The sequence below is a fragment of the Hyaena hyaena genome, unplaced genomic scaffold (genome assembly GCF_003009895.1).
Source record: "Hyaena hyaena isolate Hyena2069 unplaced genomic scaffold, ASM300989v1 scaffold_803, whole genome shotgun sequence".
NCBI lineage: Eukaryota > Metazoa > Chordata > Mammalia > Carnivora > Hyaenidae > Hyaena > Hyaena hyaena.
The window spans coordinates 420,964-442,148 of NW_024081433.1; the positions used below are offsets into that span (position 1 = coordinate 420,964).

Below are 21,185 nucleotides of genomic sequence, written 5' to 3' on the forward strand. Positions count from 1 at the left end.
CCCCCCCCCCCCCCCACTCCGGGACCAGTTGGCGCGAGGGCCCTGGCGTGCAGGTATTTGGCAAGTACGGTCTTTGTATGCACCAAGCGGAGGTTTTTCTGTTTTGGACTCTCTCCTTTTTCCCTCTCACTCCCTGTAGAGGGTAAAGGGGGATTGCCTCCCACCCTGGAGTCTCCGATCCCCGCCCGATTTTATCTTCCCAGGTTCGCACTCAAGTTAGAAGACTCTCTCAGTGGATTCTGAGTCATTTATCTCCCAATCTCTCAGGTCTTGTAAGGTTTCCAATGGCTTCAGATCTTTTCTGTGTGATGTATGGGCGCGAGTGCAAGTACGGTGCTCCTTACTCCTCTGCCGTGTTGCCCCCTCTTTTCCTCCTTTATATTGGTCCATCTAGCCTGTTGTTTTTCACACACCAGACTCACTAGTTTTTGTTTTGTTCTGCTTTGTTTTTTTTGTTTTCAGTTCCTTCAGTAGTCCACCTCTTGCTTAGGATCTTTTACATCAGCTAACTTACTTTTCTAAATACTGGCCACCTCTCTCCAACATTTTCATCCACTGGCAATTTTTAAATGGCTGGGTCTTTCTCCCCATTTAGGTTTCAGCTAAAAGGTTTCACCACCTTCTTAGCCAGGCCTTTCCTTTATAAATTTGTGTTTTCTTGTTTTACTGTTTATATTTAGGCTATACGTTCTAAAGATAAAACTTTATTTCTAGACTGTTCACAATTGTATCTCTAGCACTTTCCAGTTGAAACACATTCGAGGCACAAAGCATTTATTTGTTGAATAAATTAATGTCATGAAGTATATATTATAACAAAATCCACTACAAATGTGAAGATAAGTTTCAGAAAGCATTAACATTGTATATCTTTGTGTATATAGTTCATATGTCTAATATAAACTTTTTGTATATTATTGGATGACATGTTTGATTCCTTATTTTTTCTTAGTTGTATCTTATATCTACGACATCTCAAAATTTCCTATTACATCCCACAATCCAAAGAGTGATAATTAAAATAGATGTCTCTGTTGCTCTTTACATAAACATCTTTATTCAATATACCAATGCAATTACTTAAATTTTCTGCAGAGAATAAAATGTGAAAAAAATATTAATGCATAGACAACCTGGCTAATAGTCAATATAATTTTATGGTTGCTGAGTATGCAAAGATGTGGAGCCATCCAAAAGAAAATTATTAACAAAAAATTACTCCTGCAAGTAAGTCAAATCACTAATTAGCAACAATAAATTACACAATGATTAATTTGATTTGGATATTTTTTTTATTTGGAATTAGGGAATACCAGCATGAAAACCAGACTGAAGTCCAAGTATCTCTTCAATTTACAGCTTTCATTTTTCTGTTTATTTATGTAGCTACATTTTGTATTTTTTAAGCAATTATGTATTTGAAATTAGGGTTTAATAATACTTTTTTTATTTTCTTGCATTTTTTTTTCATTTAGTTTGCTCCTAGAAATGTTATTAGGAATTTTAATTTTTCTCAAGGTTATTATATATTGTAAAATTTAATTTTGTTACTTTCTTTAAATAAATGGACATTCTAAGACCTACTGGTTGAAATAGAAAACATAGGTATCATTTTCCCCCTTCTTACTTGTCGTCGTTGCAGAGAGGCCATGCTTATTTTCTCTGTATCGTTCCAGTATTAGTATGTGTGCTGCCAAAGCAAGCACTTTTTGCCTTTTTTAGTGTGAGGTTAAAGTTTTTGCCAGAAACTTCAATTTTAAACAGTTGTCCCACCCAGTACTTTTTTTTCTGCCAGAAGATTTATTATTGTACATTCAGCACTATATTCCTCACCCTGTCTTTAGAAGAGTCCTACCATCTGTGTGTTCCTTTCCAGAATATTTCCTCCAGGTTGACATCTCAATTTAGAATTTAGTTACGTGATTGAGCTTTCCTGTGAACCAGACTGTGATTGTGGTCATAAATTTCTTTTCTCTGGAAGGCTGCCTCTCAAATGTTCATCAGTTAGCAAGTAAAGCTAGTCAGTTCTATCTAGGTCTTGTCATTCACCCTGAAACCAGTATTCTAGAGAGATAAAATGAATTTATACACACATGATAATTACCATGTAAGTCTATACGAAGTTATAAAAAAAACTTTAAATTTCTCTTATTCTTTTACAATGCTTTATAGGATGTACAGTTTCCTTTTCATTTTAAAATTATTTCCTTTGCTTTTTATTTTTCCACATTACAATACTTGAAGATACATATGTATAGGAAGAAAAACAGCTTTATGAAAATAAATGTGAACAATTTATCAAGTTCATTTTTTTCTTGAAAAATTATCATGCCCATTCAATAACTTACTATTTCATTTTTTGAGAAAACTCAAAATCCTTTAGAGAATAAGTTAAATATAGATAAATTAATTAAAGCAAATACATTTTAATGTCTTTATTTCAAAAACCTATTTCAGTTGCAAAATCCGATATATTTGTATTAATTTAGTCTACTAAGTTCATGATATGTTAACAACTTTTTATTGTTTTATTATATTTATAATAATAATTTTATTTATAGTATATTTATTATTTTTGTTTATTATTTTGTTTATTATTTTTGCAGAATAAGAGGCAGAAAAACAGGAAAAGAATGAGAAGAACTGATTATGTACAAACAAAAGTTTTTTAAATGTTGGGCATATTTTTAAAAAATCAGATAATGTTAAAAAATTTTTTAATGGTTTATTTATTTTTGAGAGAAAGAGACAGAAACCGAGAATGTGGGGGGGAGGGGCTGAGAGCGAGGGAGACACAGAATCTGAAGCAGGCTCCAGGCTCTGGGCTATCTGCACAGAGCCTGCATGAGGGTCACACTCACGAACCATGAGATCATGACCTGAGACGAAGTCTGACGCTTAACCAACTGAGCCACCCAGGTGCCTCTAAAAATCAGATGATGCTTTAAAACATATTAAAGCAATACAACCAGTAAGCAAGGACATAAAACAGCTATAAAATAATATTTCCTAGGATATTATAAATATTATCTGCAATTTAAAATTTTGTAAATTAAGGAAAATATAAATTTTGTGATACGGCTGAGTAATATAAAATTAATGGAAGAAATTGAAGACATATACTTTAGGTAGAAAATATAACTGCTGGGAATATTTATAATACAGAAGGCTAAAGTCTACAATCTCACAAAAACATTTTTGAAAAGTAGGGAAAGGCTCTGATGTTATGTTTCACCTCCATTACAAATTTCTTCAGAGCCAGCTCTGATTCTGATAATCAAGAATTGACTCTAATTATAAATCCTATCATAGACACAGCAAATGGTAACTAGTTTTGATATGATGTTATGTAGTTAACTGGGCCACCCACTCACAGTTACTGTGTAGGTTAATTGGAAAGAATCCAATGGTAATCCCATCGGTTTCCTGTTCTGCTGTGAATGTCCAGGAAAACCTATTACCACATTCTGGAAAAGGGAAAGAGAGGTGAAATTTCTACAGGAGAATTATGATTCTCTGGGTCAGGAGCTGTGGGAGCCACTGTAAATCTGAAAGAGCCTTTTGTCATGGATCAGAAGCCAACAAAGGCTCTGGGCCAAACTTTGAGTACACAAAGATTCTGCTCCAGGAGTTGGGAGCAGAATGGGTCGCTCACAATGGCCATAGTGAACACCAGAATCTGGTCTACAGGATTGCAAGTGCTGAAGCTGCCAATTTGGCACTGTTGTGCTCTGATATCAGAAAGAGAAAGCCCTTCCAACCTTCCTGGCCTTGCAAGACCCACTGCCCGCCAGCTTTGTTTCTTCCCTGCCTTGGTCTGGCAGTTGCAATGGAACACAGGTCTCCAAAGTGCTTCCTGTCTCTATGGAAACTGGCAACCAGCACCAGACTGATGGCCATGCTCCATAGTGGCTGGGCACAAGGGTGGCACAGAAGGTGGATACCAGGTGTTGTCCCTATAAGGCAAACTGAATCCTGAAAGGACAGAGTCAAAGAAAAATAAGTGATGTGGTAGCCTCCAAAAACAGAATACTTAAAGTTTTTCTGACAAACCTAAGAGCTAGAATGAAATTATAGGAAAACTACTAGAGAATTCTAAATATTCGTAAGAACAGAGGGACATTCCAAAAGTGGAAACATTTTGCACTTAGTTATCAGTCTTAATCTTTCCTCCAATTTCCTGTCTCACATGACAGAGCATTTATTGCACTTCTCTTGAGAATTTTAAGCTTGCATTAATAGCATTTGTGCCTTTCAATCTAATAAGCTTTAGTATGCAATATGTGTTTTGGTACACACAACTACTGAGCCACAACTTTCACATTAGAAGGTTATTTGTTTAGAATGCCTTCAGTAATTTAGTGGAAGTAATAGCATGCTGTGTGTGCATTTAGATATATTTTTAGGCTCTAAGCAATAAGAATGATCTTGAACTTTCTAAGATTCAGGCTCTTTGTATAAATCCCAAACTTGTTGATTGAACAGAAGAGAGGGAGTGGGGAGGGAAAGAAACACAAAGTTGAGAAGAGTTGAGGGAAAGACCTAAAGCACAGTAAGCTATCTTTGTATTTCAGTTAAAAATGGATTGCCTATTTCTGTCATCTCTTATATTTCAGAACCTTTAGCATATTATATATCTGTTGATCCATTTGGCACTTCTGCTTTTCATAACCAAAATATAAGAACCTTAATATTAGTTAGTATTTTGCATTTAAAATAAGGTTCTGGGACCACCTGGGTGACTCAGTCAGTTAAACGTCCAACTCTTGATCTCAGCTCAGGTCGCGATCTCCTGGTTTGTGGGATCAAGCCCTTCTTGGGCTCTGCACCAAAAGCTTGGAGCCTGCTTCAGATTCTCTCCCTGCCTATCCCCTGCATGCACTCTCTGTCTCTCAAAATAAATAAATAAACTTAAAAATAAAATAAAATGAAATGAGCTTCTGGAGAGACACAAAAATATTTAAAAACAAGCCAAAACATTATATATGCCGTTTGATTCAAATGCTAACAACTCTATTTAATTAAATGATTCTGTAGGCCTCATTGACAGTTTTCATGAAGTATAAATATTTTCTAAAATGAAGGATCAAAATAGGTGGCATTTTTATCTCGTGAGAAGTTCATGCTTTCTTATTGAAAAACTATATCTTAAATTCTCTTCACATCTTGTTTTTATTTGTTCCTCTTCACTGTTGTTAAAGCTTGTTCTTCCTTTGAGAAAGTTGTGCTCATTTTCAGGAAGAAAAATAATGAGGGTCCTCAGTTCCTGTTAAATAGCCCACAAAATTTGATGATTTACCCTGAAAAATCACTGACTGCAACTCACTCCCTCTAAGATGTGCAGAGACTCAACCTCTGCCTGTCTGTCTAGATATATCTCAGGTGATTATTGCTCTTAGTAAGTAAGCACTCATGCACACTGTGCACTGATCCACTATTGTGGCCCACATTTAATCTTTAGCGCAGGGAGACAGATGGAGAAAACCAATGCCTTCACTCATCATCCATTCAGGTGATAGCAAGGCTTGAATGATGCCGGTTTTGGAAGCAGAGCTGTGTTTGGGGATCAGTGTTCAAACATGCGTCTTTGCCTGTCTGCTCTCTTTCAACAATACTGCTGGCTTCAAAGAGCTCCCTTTGCTGCTTTGCCTCTCTATGGTAATGGCACATCACAGCCTGTCAGCAAGGTTGAGGTGGCCATGATCTTAGAATTTGCTTCTTTATGTACTATGTGACAGTGTGTTAGGTTCTGCGTGGTCAGTCAATGAAAGCATTCTTGAAATGTGTGAAGCAAGGACAGCTTGTAACTAACTGAGGTCAACTGAGGCCAACAGGATCGAGACTCAGTTCATTTGATTTTGAGTTTGGTAATTCCTAATCTAGACAAGGAAAGGTTTGAACCATTTTTCCCTAAGTATATGAGAAATGGAAACATTGAAGGAATAATGGCAGCTTCTCTTTCTGCTATTTAAAGACAGGGTCAGGAGACCCATCTTTGCAGGTTATTGAATCATTGCTCTTCATTAAAGTGTCTTTCACAGCAATAAATTAGCAAATTGTTTCCATATAACTACTGAAACTAACCTAAATGGTTTTCAAGCACTGATGCTAGTTAGAAATAAACTTGGCAGCCTAAGAAGGTTCAACAGAGTAGAGGGAAGAAAGGAGATCATTTAAAGGACTTTTACTGAATAATGGTGTGGGCGGGGAAAAGGACTCTTGGAAAATGATTTGAGGATAAAGGGGGAAATAAGACTGAGGAGACTCAAAAAATGAAGAAAAGAACTTCAAAAATGAACTGTATTGCATTAGAAAGAGTTCATTGGTTTTCAGAAAGAAATAAAAACTTTATATATGCTAGATGTGCATGTCCCAACAAGAGACAGTCCCAACAAGTCCCAACAAGTCCCAGCTGTCCCAACAAGAGACATCAAAGGTAGCTTTTCCAGTGGTGTTTTATAAATGTTTAACAACTGGCTCTGTGGGCAAAAAAAACCACTGACTTGCGTTGTTTGCTGATTTCCATAGTGAAAAGGTTCTCAGCGTGGTGATATTCCAGCTACCAAGGCATGTCATTGAGCTTAAAGAGAGAAGAGTTGACTCTCTTGAGCTGGTCTGACTCAGCTCAAGCATATCACAGCTTTTACTTGAATTTCAAGTGTTCCTTCAATTATTAAAAATGGTTGTAAAAGAGGACACCTGAATGGTTCAGTCAGTTGAGCATATGACTCTTGATTTCAGCTCTGGTTATGATCTCATGGTCTTGGGATCAAGCCCCACACGAGGCCAGTCTGTGCTGGACTTAGAGCCTGCTTGAGATTTTCTGTCCCTCTGCCACTGTTAACAACTTACGTGTTCTCAATCTCTCTCTCTCTCTGTCTCTTTCTTTTTCTCTTTCTTTCAAATAAAAATTAATTGAAAAAAATGTAAAAGTTTTAAATGCATCTTTGAATTGTTTGACTCCAAACTCTATGCTCATTTTATAAGTCACTCAGTTAGAATTAAGTTCACTTTATTTTCAAAGCAGTTTTTTGGTTAAGCCCATGAGGTCTGAAGACAAAGTGCAAGAGTTCAAAACCTAGCTGCTCTGCTTTCTAGCGCTGTGGATGTGGGCATATTATTTAAACTCTTTTTGCATCAGTTCCCACATCTTCAAGGTAGAGATGACAACAAGGTTGGCATGAAACGTAAATCACTGATAAAAGAAATGCACTTAAAATAGTGTCTAGAATATTGTGAAGGCTCAGGTAAGTTTAGCTGTATTTTTCTTATATTTACCATTGGCTTAGTGACTGTGAAGGGTGAGATAACAGAGGAAGAGTACTGTTAAAATGGATGTTGATGCAAGGGAAATTGGACGGGGAAGGGAAGAATATGTCCAGTCTCTGAGGTCTGTCTACTTAAAAGGGCTTAGGTAGGGTTTATTATACTTCATACTCAAGAAAAGTTATTATCTTTTGTTTTTTTCCCTTCTGCAGCATAAATTTGGCACAGTCTGTCTTTTTATGTTTCATTTTGGGGGTTGACAATGTTATTAGATGTCTCTTTTCTAGATCACAATCTGTTATATCTTAAGTACACTCCTCATGATTTCCAATTAGAACTTAAAATAACTATCTTAAGATATTCTATTAATAAAGGTTTTATTATTTAAATTTTCCATATTTTTTTTTCTTGCCAAAGAATCTCTCCCTCCTGCCCCTCTATTTTGACCATGAACAAATGCTGGCAGACTTAAGTTACTCTGGTCATTTTGTCACAAATCCCCCTATAAATGCCAGCCCCTGCCCTGTGAAGATGCTTCATTTTGGACAATGAACACCCACTGGGAGTTCCAACTCACAATGTAGAATGTTAAGCAATGTAGCTGATTCAAAGGTAAGGAAGACAACCTCAACACCTGCCCTTTAATTATCTTAGGAATAAGTAAAGGAGACTGATATTTATGCAGATAATGAAAGGGCACAAATACAAGGAGGGGAGGAGGAAAATGATGGACATAAACTGCCTGTAAAAATAGCCAGCTTCTACAATTCTAAATTGGAAATTTTGTTTCCTTTAAATTTGATCATAAACTTGTTTGATAAGAATAACTCCTCGGAAACCTAGGATAGTGCTGAGCTTAGCTAGAGAAAGGATCATTTACAGTAAGGCCCCAAATGGTATGGCCAAAACATCTCACAAATTCTTACAGTTGGGAAAAAATAATGAGTTATATACCTCACCTAGACTGCCTTCTCCCTGGCCATCACACCCTCTCCCAAAGTTTCTGAATTCTGCAGCCTCTTCAGGAAGTTTTTCTTCCTCTGTGCATGTTTCAGATGTTGATTCATACAAGACAAGGCATGTAGTAGGCCGTCTCAAATATTTGATGATTGCACTGCAAATGAATCCTTAATTTGGTAACATACTAATTTTGCTAATTGGGAAAATTGTTAACTTCTTTGGAAAAACTCTCTGAAATTGAATTAAATGACAACCTTGAGCCACAAGGAGTTAAAAGGGAAAAGTAGCTGTGAACCTGATGTTCTCTCCAGGTTATAACCAGAAGTAAAAGGCAATTCAAAGCCCAAGAAGAAGTTTGACTGCCTACAAAACTGGCTTTTGAATTGATTTTGGAAACCACATATCCTAAGGGTATTTAAGATTAGTAGATTATCCACATGAGTTTGCTCTCTACTGGGAAAAACTAAATTATTTGACTGCAGGGATTTTAGGCTGCAGGTCCCAGGGAACTGAAGTCATAATACTTCAAAGTCAGAATCCACGTGGGGAGAAGATGGAGGCAAGCTGTCCTAATCTCCTACCTGAAAGGACAGGTGTAGATGTGCTAGTGTATATACAGGAACTGGCATGTAGAAGACCCAAACAATTATTGCTTCCTTTCCTCTATAGGCCAGTAAAGAAAGATTGAAATAATTGTCCAAAGTGAGTTCTCAATAGGACAGGATATTTAAGAGCACTTGATATTGACATCCTCTGTTACTTGATTTTAATGTTATAACTGAAACTTATGACAGTATAGCTCAGCTAGGTATGCAATTGGAAATTTCATTGTCCAAGGGTTTACTCATTTATTTTGTTCTTGTTGTCTGATTCACACCTAAGCCAATAGTGATGAAGTTACTATGGCTCAGCAGCCTCTGGAAAAATAAGAATAAAATACTGAACTTTCAGAACAAACTCCAAATGGCTCATTGACTTTGTTTCACCATGGAAAATCACTTAACCTCCCAGTGTCAGTTTACCCATCTGTGAAATGAGAAGGGTAAGATTTTCTTATGGGGATGTTTTGAAAATTATTTTGCAAATGCAGTGGATGAAATCATTGCAAGCATCACTGCTCTTATTCCACTTCTTTAAAGAAGCAGATGATATTATTTATGTACCAGTTGATTGTCAAATTGTCATCTGGGGTGAACTGTGTATTCTTATTAGCAGATGTGTGCTTTTTACTACTTAAAGAATCCCACCTCCCCCAGCTTGTTCAATTTATGTTACAACAATACCTGGGAATTTGAGCAAAATATCTTAAAATCATTCTGAGCTTCATATTTACGAGCTGCTCATCTGATATCTCTGGTAATTATTCCTTCTTTCTGTTTTAGTTCATGTTTTCTCTTATGTAGTTTTTCGCCTCACCTCACTTCACAAGATTGATAGTTCTCCACGTTACCCTGCTAGAGGTCACCTCTGAGCTGAAGGCAAAACACATCCCACTCTGGCTCCTGTTGACTTTTAAGTCAACTATCAAAGAATTTATTCCAGGCATCTCCTAACCTCAATTTAAAAACTCCACCCTAAAGATTACAGGGAGATATCCTGGGGAGTTGCCATAGTGACTCTAAGAGGTTGGCATTGAGAAGACAAAGCTACTGATATCAGATTTTATACTTGATAGGCTTAATTATATAACATGGTCATGAACCTCTGTGCTTGTGTCACTTAGGGCTGGAAAGAAATTTTCCCCTTCAGGCTCTTCTGTCTCTTATGGTGCCAATCAACAGGCTTCTTGGTAATAAGATCCTTTATGCCAATAGCTCCAGCATAATTTCAAGTGGTGCTTGTAGTAATGATAGAATCATTACAAAACGAAAGAAGAAAAGGGAAATATATTTCATGGGTGTGATTAAGTCATCATAATGTTCTTGCATATGTAAATTATCCTTGGCTTAATGAACTACCTTGCTCACATAATAGTATTTTAACCTGGCTCTGGAAAGTCATTTTTTACCCATGTTGATAATTGTTACCAGACTCAACAGAGCTCATCTCCAGATCATCTTGCTAGAGTGAAATTTATGTGTTATGTTTCCATGTGCATGAGTTTTGTTTTAACTATAAGAAGTGTTCTTATTAAGTAAAGTTATTATATGAATTATTTTAATAAATTCGTATGATACTTGGGAAGATAGAAAACTTGATTATATTCTAATGACATCCCGTTTAACAAGGGTCATTTGAAATACAAGATTTTTTTTTCTTGATTATAAAAGAAATATATATTCATTGGGGAAATCAGGAAACAAGGAAAAGGAACAAGGGAGAATATTATCTCTTACCCTAAATTAAACTCTTTAAGGGTTTGATGGATATTCCACAAGATAAACACTTCTTGAAAAATACTTACATTGTTTTCTCCAACACATTTTGTGTTTCTAAAAACAGCTACATCTACAAAAACTCTGGTAGAAATAAGATTCCTTTTTTTTATGTTATCAAAAATTGAATCTAAAGTCTAGTATCCGTATTGCATAGACTTTATTCAGGATTATAAAAGCTGCCAGGGAAATGTCTTGTGTGTTTCCTCTGCTGCTTTAGAGAGTTCAATTCAGCCAAAATTATTCCAGTGACTTATCTTCAAAGATGACTAGAACCACTCCATATGATTAACGCAAGGCCAAAGGAAATTAATGACAATCATGTTACTATTTGCATATAAATCTTCATGTGTGCCTAGGAGGAAAAGAAGGTTTCCTGGAACATATAAGGGAGTCTGAAGGAGTCTTTATCATATGTCGAAACGGTTGTCCTCTGATTAAGGATTTTCAATTATTTTTTTCTGTCTTTTCATAATACATAGTTATGTTGTTTGGTTGGTTTAAATTTTATTTGGAGTGAGAAGTTAAGCCCAATGTAGCTCTTGGGAAGTTAATCATTTTATAACTCTCATTTAATCAACATTTTCTTTAATCCCCTTTTAGGCAGCCAAGGGCAGTTTCCACTAACACAGAATGTAACGGTTGTTGAAGGTGGAACTGCGATTTTGACCTGCAGGGTTGATCAAAATGATAACACCTCCCTCCAGTGGTCAAATCCAGCTCAACAGACTCTGTACTTTGATGACAAGAAAGGTGAATACATTTTCTTTTAAATGTTTTAATCATATTCTGAAATATCCTAATTATAATGAATTTATATTTTCTAAGATGATTCAAATTATTCGTTTTGATTACCAAACTGCTGCTGCTTGTATTTAAACATGTTAAATATTAAATACTTTAGTTTGCAAGTCATAAACACTAAAGATAACCCATGCCCATGTCAACTTTTTAATAAAATAAACAGTTTCAGTTCTGTTTCAAAAAAATGTTTTATGCCTTCTCTTAACCATTATCTTCTCTCTAGATATCATATTTCGTCATTCCTGTAATTGTCTTGTGTATAGATTAAATACTTTTTCCTCACTCCAGGTGATATAACTTTTTTAAAAAATTAACCTTAGTCTAATATATTTAGAAGATGCATGATTTTGCAAAGTTTTGTGACTTTATTCTTATGAATGGGCTTGAGAGTATGAATTGTAGAACCTGTTCCCATAATAAGTTTAAGTATCTCCATGTTTCAAAATAAACTGAAATTAAAAAGCTGTATTTACTTCAAGTTGAGTTAGACTTCATTAATTAACTGGGTTCCTAATTGGATGATAGATTTTGATTAAACTTTTACGGAAAGTAATGAAATTCATACTATTTAATTCTAGCAAACAACTAAAAGTATACACTGAATTTCCAAACCTTCATCCATTATTATAAGCACAGGGGCAGGGTGGGAGGGAAGTGAATTCATGAACTGTAATAAAAATATGGAGCTGTTGCTTTAGATAATTTAAATATATAGAATATAAATATCTATATATCAGCTATTTATCATGGTCTTAATATCTGGATTTATTATGAATCTGTGTAGGTAACAGTAAGAAAGTTAGAAACCAGCTCCATTTTAATAATTAAAGTGTAGTCAAATTAGTATAATAAATGTTCCCACTCCTCCTAAGATAGAAATTCACTATGTGTTTTACCTTACTGTAGGTTTTCCTCTTTGATGTACTCCAGATTTAAAATGAAAATTTTATGGGGCACCTGAGGCTCAGTCAGTTAAGCATCTGACTTAGGCTCAGGTCATGATCTCCTGGTTTGTGAGTTTGAGCCCTGCATCGGGCTCTGTGCTGACAGCTCAGAGCCTAGAGCCTGTTTCGGATTCTGTGTCTCCCTCTCTCTCTGCTCCCTTTATGCTCATGCTCTGTCTCTCTCTGTCTCTCGATAATAAATAAACATTAAAAAAATAAATAAAAATAAGATGAAAATTTTAATTCATTTTAAACTTTAATATATAATGAAAGATTGGTTAAAAATCTAATTTATTGACTCAACAAAATATTTTTGAGGTTTCCTTTGTAAAAGGCATTAGAGTTAGTAAACAATCAGATAAAATATCTGTCCTTATAGATACATACAGCCTAGTAGGGGACAGACAATAAACATGTGAACAAAATATATTTTAGAGTACATTATTAGGGGACAAGTATTCTCTATCTCTATATGTAAATAGATGCATAGAGAGATGATAACTATCTGCAGAGAACGAAGGAAAGAGAGAGAGATGGAGTGTGAGGGAGGAAGAGTGAGACTTTAAGAAACTAGCTCAAGTGATTGTGGAGGCTGGCAAGTCTGAAATATACACAGTAGGCCAGCAGACTGGAGACCCAGGGAAGAGTCTATATTGGAGCCCACATCTCCAGACTGGAGACAAAATCCCTTCTTCCAGGGACCTCACGTGTTTCCTCTTAAGGCTTCAACTGATTGAACAAGACCACATTATGCAGGGTAATCTGCTTTACTCAAAGTGTATTGACTTCAATGTAACCTCATATAACCAAATAAACCTTTACAGCAACATCCAGATTGGCATTTGACCAAATATCTGGATACTGTGGCCTAATTAATTAGTTGTCACATAAAGTTAAGTATCACAGAGGGTCAGACTAGCATTTCTATAGAATTATATTACTTAGAAAGACATTTTATTTATTGTTTTAGGGATGCCTGAGTGGCTCAGTCTGTTGGGCGACCGATTTTGTCTCAGGTCATGATCAGCCCCCATCAGGGTCTGTGCTGACAGCTCAGAGCCTGGAGCCTGCTTCAGATTCTGTGTCTCCCTCTCTCTCTGCCCCTACCCCATGCGTGCTTTGATTCCATCTCTCTCAAAAATAAATAAATGTTATTTTTTTAAGTAAAAGACAAATGCAGCAGATTTCACTAAAGGTCATATATTTATAGGAACACAGGGGAGGAATGGGATAAATGTCTCACAGTTATGTGAGATTTAAAGTTAATATTGGGATTTAAAAATATTGGGACTTAAATATTGGCCAAACTTAAAGCCAGTGTGCTGACTCCATATTTGTATTTTTCATGTTTTGATTAAGAGTGTTTGATGTGAAATCACTCATATTTAACAGGGACCAGTAGTCATAGAGATTACTTTTGTTTCCTTTTGTTTGTTTGTTTGTTTGTTTGGGTTTTTTTTTTTACTTTAAGAATATTTTAAAGAGTCTGGAAATGAATTTTAAAACCTTCATCTGCTAAACACTCACTCTAGCCATATTCATGTAATTTTAATTCTTATTAATATTGTTGATTATTTAATGCTTCTGATTAAGGACTCTTTTATACCATCTAGAAGTCTTTAACCATATTTTATGAGACTATAAAATATCTCTTTTCAATTTGAAAAATATAAGAAATATCTAATGTGATAGTTTAAAGCTTATTTAAAGAAAGGGTATTATTCAAGGGTAAAAATATGATTTAATGAATTAATTACTTACAATTTCATAAATAAAACCTCAAAAAATAGCTTGTATTTCAACTATTTTCAATGGGAATAAACGTTGTATAAGTGAACATGAAGCTTAAAGACTTCCTTTGATTTCACTGGTTCTTAGTAAAAAATATGTCTCAGTTTTATCATGCTAATATTATATAAGCTTATATTTGGTTTTAAATTTACTAGTGCTTTTGGAGTAGTGATGGCACAGATCCTTTAAAAAATGTGTCAGTGTTTACTTTTCTTTGCTCCTTTATGGTGTTTGAAGGAATTTGTGGTTGTTTAAATCAAGTGATCTCAGTTGCTTTTCAAAGAATGAAGTCACATTAGTTAAAAAAGAAAATACATAAAAGTCACACAGAGATTGAACAAACTCTTTTTGCTTTTAGTATTAGTTGATTACAAGTATTTGTGAATAAAAATTTAAACATATATGCCCAAATATAAGGTGATATCAATTTTAAGTAAGTCTCTTGTTTTCCCAATGATATAAAGCAAGAGAAAATGTTTTAGGGGGAATAGTCATTTAAAGATGCTCATAGAACAATGAAATATATAGCTATACTATTTAATTTGTTGATTTGATTATATGTGCATATTTAAACTAATATAAAAACATATATTCATTTAGAGTTATTGCTTTTCCATCCTGGCATTTAATGAAATGATCTTACTTAGCAGTGCTTTTTCAAAATGTAGGATAGTATCAATGAGAAATTTGTCCCAAGCAACACTATGATTTTTTATGACACCAGAACAATTTTTTGTTGTCCATTCATCCTGCAAGAGTATAGTAATGATCTCCACTATGTAACAACTTAGTGTCCTGTTTTTTAAGGAGATCTTTGAGAGTCATGTTTACAGTGACATCTACAACGGTGAGGTCAAATCCTCAGGCACAAAAACAAAATCTATACAAAATGTCTTTGCTTCTTTTTTCAGTGATTCTATAAGTTATCCTTCATAGAACATCTAAAACTAGAATCGATTCAGGGCATTTCAAGCTAATGTGTCTTAGGATCCTGATGAAAAAAAAAAAAAAAAGAAAGCTTGTAATACAAGAAATACAAAGACTTAAAAATAAGGCAGCCCCTCTTTCCTGAGGAATAATTATAGTGAGAAAAATTCATCATGTTACATTTGGGATATATACCAACATATTCCTGCATATTATTGCTATAAAATAGCAATATCTGATCATATGAATTGTTGTAGTGTCCCCTTGCTTTATTTCATTTTTTTCTTTACCGATTACCAAGGAGGCTTAGAGTTAATGCTGAAAAAAACCTGTGTGTGTGTGTGTGTGTGTGTGTGTGTGGTGTGTGTGTGTGTGTGTGTGTGTGTGTAGTATAGCCAGTTTCTATTTTTCACATTAGACTATTTTTATTCTAACTCTATTATGGTTTTAGAAGTCTATTGCCACAGAGTAACAGAAAGTTGTGCACAAATAAATGGCCATCTAACATGTGTGTTTCCTCACAAGTCATTGGTTCAGTTCCTTTGTGATGTCTCAGTGGAAGGGATCCTTGACAGTGATGTCCATCAAATGCAAGAGTTTGAAAATGAAAGCATTTTTTGACAATGCCAAATCACAACTTGTCCCACATCATCCTTTTGTCCTCATTTACCTGCCTCGCCTCGATCCTGAAGCTTATCTTGAGCAAACAAACATGCTACATTGTGGCAGAGCCTAAGTACAGAAGTTAAGCATGGGTTAGCATGACTAAAGTAACACACACATGCTGTGCAAGTAACAAGTGCTCAGGAGAACAATAGAGAAAACGAGTGATTGTCTGTGTCTCTGATCGCACCACCTTTTGCAGGTGGCTGCTACTGTTAAATAAAGGTTCCCTTCTTAATTCTGTGCTTATTTCTGTCTCATATTATGTTTTCTATTGTTTTCAGGAGCTTTCAAAACAGAATGTTTCAAGGGTATACAGTATCACAGTGTTGTAATTGTGTCTCAGATGCTTTTAAAATGCAGCTGAGGTTGGGGCACCTAAATGCTCAGTCGGTTAAGTGCTGACTTTGATTCCTGCTCAGGTCATGATCTCAGCCATTGGTGGGGTTGAACCCTGCTTTGAGCCCCATGTAGGGCTTTGTGCTGAGAGTGCAGAGCCTGCTTGGGATTCTCTTCTCCCTCCGCCCCCCACCCTTCCTCTGCTTGTACTCTCTCTCTCTCTCTTAAAATAAATAAACACTAAGAAAAGCAGCTGACGATGAAAAGCTTTGAGTTAAGTCAATTTTCATATGAGCTCTGTATCTCTAAGCTTAGGTTTTGTACTGACATACATTATTGAGAAGGAAGGGAGAAAAGGAAAGAGAGCAAGTGGCCCAGAATGAACAAGTGCTTCTTATTGACACTACTACTGCCTCTATGAGTCCCAAGACATGTTCTGAGAAGTTTTTCATGCCACCCAGAGATACAGGTTTGCAAGGGCCCTTCCAGCCTATGAGGGCTGAACAAAGAACTCAGGATGGCAGCCCATTGGCCCAGTTAGAATTGGAAAACCTTTCTTGTTTACTTGGAATTATTAGCTAAAGAAAAACACGCTATAGGTGGACAGTTGATGATCAGCTAAAGGAGAATTAAGCTGAAGCCTTTTCCTGGTATTCTCTGTCATGGAGGTTATATGTGAATATTCAGGAGTCTCTTCTCAGATGGAGATAGGTATCCAGAGAGAATTGGCTAAAGTGAAACTAATATCGTAAGATTTCTCATTCAGGTAAAATAAGGGAGAAAGCAGTGAATTTGGTGATAAAAAAAATGGGCTTTTGCTACCTTGAACACATTTAATATGATCAGTAGCTTCCTTATTTACAAGTGAAAAATTACGGATCAAACTCTCAAGGATATTTGTCCACAGGCATTCAGCAAATGATGAGTAGTGAAGATATTTGAATCCAGGTGTGGCCTCTGTCAGTTTTCACCAGAATGCCCCTGAGAACAAAGGCATCTGGCACCCGGTTGGCTTAAGTATAACCCAAGTGGCCTCTGCCATTGATAATGGCAGCTGCCTTTTAGCTAAAGAGCAGGAGTTCCTTTTAAAATGTTGAAGACATACATAGAGTAAGACAGAGGGATAAATTATAGTCAGCACTGCCCAAGAGAATTTTCCATAACAAGGACAATGTTCTATATCTGTGCAGAACAAAATTCTGTAGCCAGCAGTCACAAGTTAATATTTAAATTTAACTTAAATAAAAATTAAATAAAATAACAACTTAGTTTCTCAGTCACACTGGCCACATTTCAGTACTCAACAAGCATGCGTGGCTGGTAGTTACTATTTTGAGAAGCACAGTCCTAAATGTTGATACACAGTCCTAAATGTTGATTCACTCTTTAGTTGCCACAGTAGACCTTGTGTAATTCACCTCAGCTAGTGGAATATGTATTTTCCAACTGAGAAAACTCTAGGTCATCATACAAACATAGTGAATATTATATAAATGAATTTTTGCTCTTTAAATTGCATAGCTTTAATGGGGACATTGTAGCATCGGACACAGAAGTCAGATCTGGCTTCTAGTCCTGCTTCTGACACCAATTAGCAGAGTAATAAAAGGGGTTCATCAACACCTAACCAATCAGATGTTCCAGTGGTTGAATCAGTACTGCATTTTAAACAATTTCCCTGTCTATTTTCTGTGTATCGGCACACCAAAAATCATTAACCTATGAAGTAGATATTTAATTACATTTCCATTTCATTTCTGCATAGTTGCTATAGGAAGCCTTTTTTTTTCTATAACAAGAACCTGCATATATAAATAGAAAATAAAAATTAAGAGGACGATTTTACAGATTCTTATGGGTCAGGGGGACTGAAACAAACTCATTCAGTTGCATGTTCCCCTTCTCTTTCTTTTTACACCAATCTTGCCCCATCTGTTATAAATAGTAAGTAAGCATTTGGAATAGAGTGGGTATAAGGAGACAGAGAGAATAGGGAGTGGAGTTCATTGAAACACCGCAGGAATGCCATGTGGCATTTGGCAATGGAAATAAAAAAATCAATTATGTCACTGCGTCTGTTTCTCTTCAGGTGTGGGGAAAAAAAAAACAGTTGAAGTACTACAATCTGATCACTTAATGCTCAGGAAAAAAACACTTCAATTCCTGCCTAGTATTGACAAAAAATACTGTGGACAAACATCTCCAGGGGTGCATAGTGTATGAATTAAACAGACATATCTCTATGTGCTTGTATTTGTTTTGATATAAAAATATAAAATACATAACATTTTGTGACGTTTCTCTTCACAGTAACTTTGCTTTTTTCAGTTATGTTTGAACGATTCTCAAATATTTCCTGAAGGAAATTTCATTACTGAAGGAATGAAAATAAAATTTTATTAAGGGCATAGCCAAACATCACAGGTGTTAATTATCTAATTCTGCTGGTAATTTTACATTAATATTGGGGGCATTGGGGGAAAAAGAACATGAATAAGGTGTCTTAGAACAAGGAATGATAAAGAGAAGAAAAATGAGATGAACCTCAAATGAAAGTACAGGATTTCCTGGCTCCATGCCAACCAGCACCACCTGACAGTGTCTGTACCCATGACTGGTTTCCATCAATGTGACAGACTGTAAAATATTAAAGATTAACTCTATAAGGCAGGTATTCAAGTGGCCAATATTACCCTTCTTTTTTGCTTTCTTAAAATATTTTTTCAAATAATATGTATAAGTTACAATAAAGATATGGAACTAATGATGACAATTTAAAGGTACACAATACAAAAATTTTAATAACCTTTATATTTGCATTTTCTCACTAAATTCACAACAACCCTGTACAGTGGGCAGTGCCCTTTACTATACAAAGTCCCATTTTATATATGCAGATGTGAATACCTTGAGTAGTAAATGACAAGACAATGATGAGCCTGAGTTTTCTTATGATGAACCTAATTCACTTTATGCTGGATCATTCTAGTAAGGGCTTCATTTTATTTTGGATTTTTTGTTTGGTTTAATTTCCTGTGGAAATGATCACCCCTTTTAAGTCTTTACACCAAAGTTACCTTCTTAGTAGTGGATCTCCTGAGCCCACTTTATTTCATATTTCAGCCCCATCAGACCACAGTCATTTCATATGCATTAACAGATTTCCTAGCAAATGCATGCATATTAAATGAATATGTGAATCAAGTTACCATTAAAAAATATATTCATGAGCTAATAAAGAATGAACACACTATTTACAGATAGATAGAGGCATAGGCATAAGTAAAGGAACTGTTCAAGAGAATGCAGCACCCAGGAGCCAGCAATGGTAGGAAACCAGCCTACCCTTGGACCTGAAAGGGTGACGAAGAAGCAACAACTATGATTGTGAGAGAAGCTTCTGGTTAGAAGCTATGGCTGATTCAGAAGGGGAGCCTGTAGTAATATGCCAACTGATGTCTCTTCTGATTTCTTGACAATGCTTTCCATGGTCTGAGCCCAAATGGAATTCATAGGTCAAAGGATCATGGGTAGGTTATTCTCCTAGAGCAAAGACCAGGAACAGAAACAAATATAACTGGAAGGATATGCAGGAAGTAACCATTACTACCTACCATGTGCAAACAGAAATATCTTCCTATCCAGTTTTCAGTAAAGATAATTTGTAAGGAAAACCTTGCATCACTCTACACTCATGACTACCTTCAATAAAATTATTTCTTTGGAGGAGAAATAAGTAACATCACAGTTTCCAAAACATATTAATCTTTTCAATGTTATATTCTTAGAATTTAATATATATGTTAAACTCTGTGTTAATAAATTTTGCAAAGAAACAATTTCCTTTCAGTTAATCTGCTAATGAAAATGCCATTATTGGAAATTTTCATTAAGCATAAGCAAAATCTTCAGTCGTATATAATATACTTTTAAGTTTATTGACTCTAGTGTAGTTTAAGTCCAGCATTTTCAATAGAAACATAGATAATCATATACATTATAAATTTTACTGGTTATATAGTAGATTAAGTTATAATAGCATCAAGATTTGGAACTTGGACATTCAAAATCACATAGGTATACCTGAATGCTTTCAGCAAATGTTAATTTTTGGATATTTTGGAATTCAGCATAATTTCCATAATTGATATTATATTTTAGAGAAACTAGGTTTTACTAATATTACTACTTTTTCATAATGCTTTTATTTTAAAATAAAAGTGAAATATAATACAAGTAAATCAGGTAAATGTAGGTCTTGGAGAATGAGCAAGTTCTAAATTAAGTGCTCTTAGTTATTGTACATTGCACTAACATTTTTTTAGCAAAACCCTACAAAGAGAAAACTAATTGAATATTTTATTCTACCTTCTGATGATTAGCTTGTGTATCCATCCATTCATTAAATACTTGCTAACTATCTAAAGTGTGATAAGTACTATGCTAGGTTGTTAATAGTTATTGTAGCTAATTGATTTTTGAGTACTCTTTTCCATGTTGACTAGAGCTACTTGAAAGACAGTTTGTCTTGGTTAGAATTAGATTTCCTTTATCTTCTAATTATATATGTTTCTGGAAACATAGTTTATAAGTATATTAATATGTTAGTAAGATATATAAAGTCAGTACATAATCAGGATTTATTAAAATGATCATAAACCACCTGAGGAATAACACTTTTTATGATCATGTCCATAGAAGTGGGATGATGGCTAGAGTCAGGCTAGGTGGATAGTCACCACCATTGTGTTAACTATTTCCATCTCCCAAACCAATTTAAAAAATAATGACCAACCAAATTTTAGGAAAATGCTTTGGTATCTTTTGTGCTATTTCAGATCCTTGATTTGGGGAATTACTAGTTACTAAAGAAAGGAGATTTCACTAAATAAATGCCCTTATTCTATAAATGTCTAAGCAGATTTAATTTTTAAAAGATTTCTAAGTCTCGATTTCAGTTCAATTCTATGAAACACCACTATGTCCCAGGAATTATCCTGGGCATTGGAACTACTAAAATAAATAGAACGTGGATTTTGACCTCAAGTAGCAAGTTGTTATGTATCGTCTATATAATAGAAATGGTGTGTGATATAGGGGGAATGTATTGGGTCAA

The 21,185-nt window shown here is 35.1% G+C and overlaps 1 protein-coding gene and 1 non-coding gene across 2 annotated transcripts in view; one reads left to right on the forward strand and one right to left on the reverse strand.

The window, feature by feature from the left end:
* CADM2 (cell adhesion molecule 2) overlaps positions 1-21,185 on the forward strand; it is a 334,154-nt gene that overhangs the window by 71,885 nt on the left and 241,084 nt on the right. Inside the window, exon 2 of the mRNA XM_039219198.1 lies at positions 11,205-11,354. Coding sequence (XP_039075129.1) covers positions 11,205-11,354 — 150 coding nt within the window. The remainder of the gene's footprint in view (positions 1-11,204; positions 11,355-21,185) is intronic.
* LOC120221681 lies at positions 1,598-1,706 on the reverse strand. The gene has a single exon (XR_005525871.1). It is a non-coding gene; the product is annotated as a U6 spliceosomal RNA (small nuclear RNA).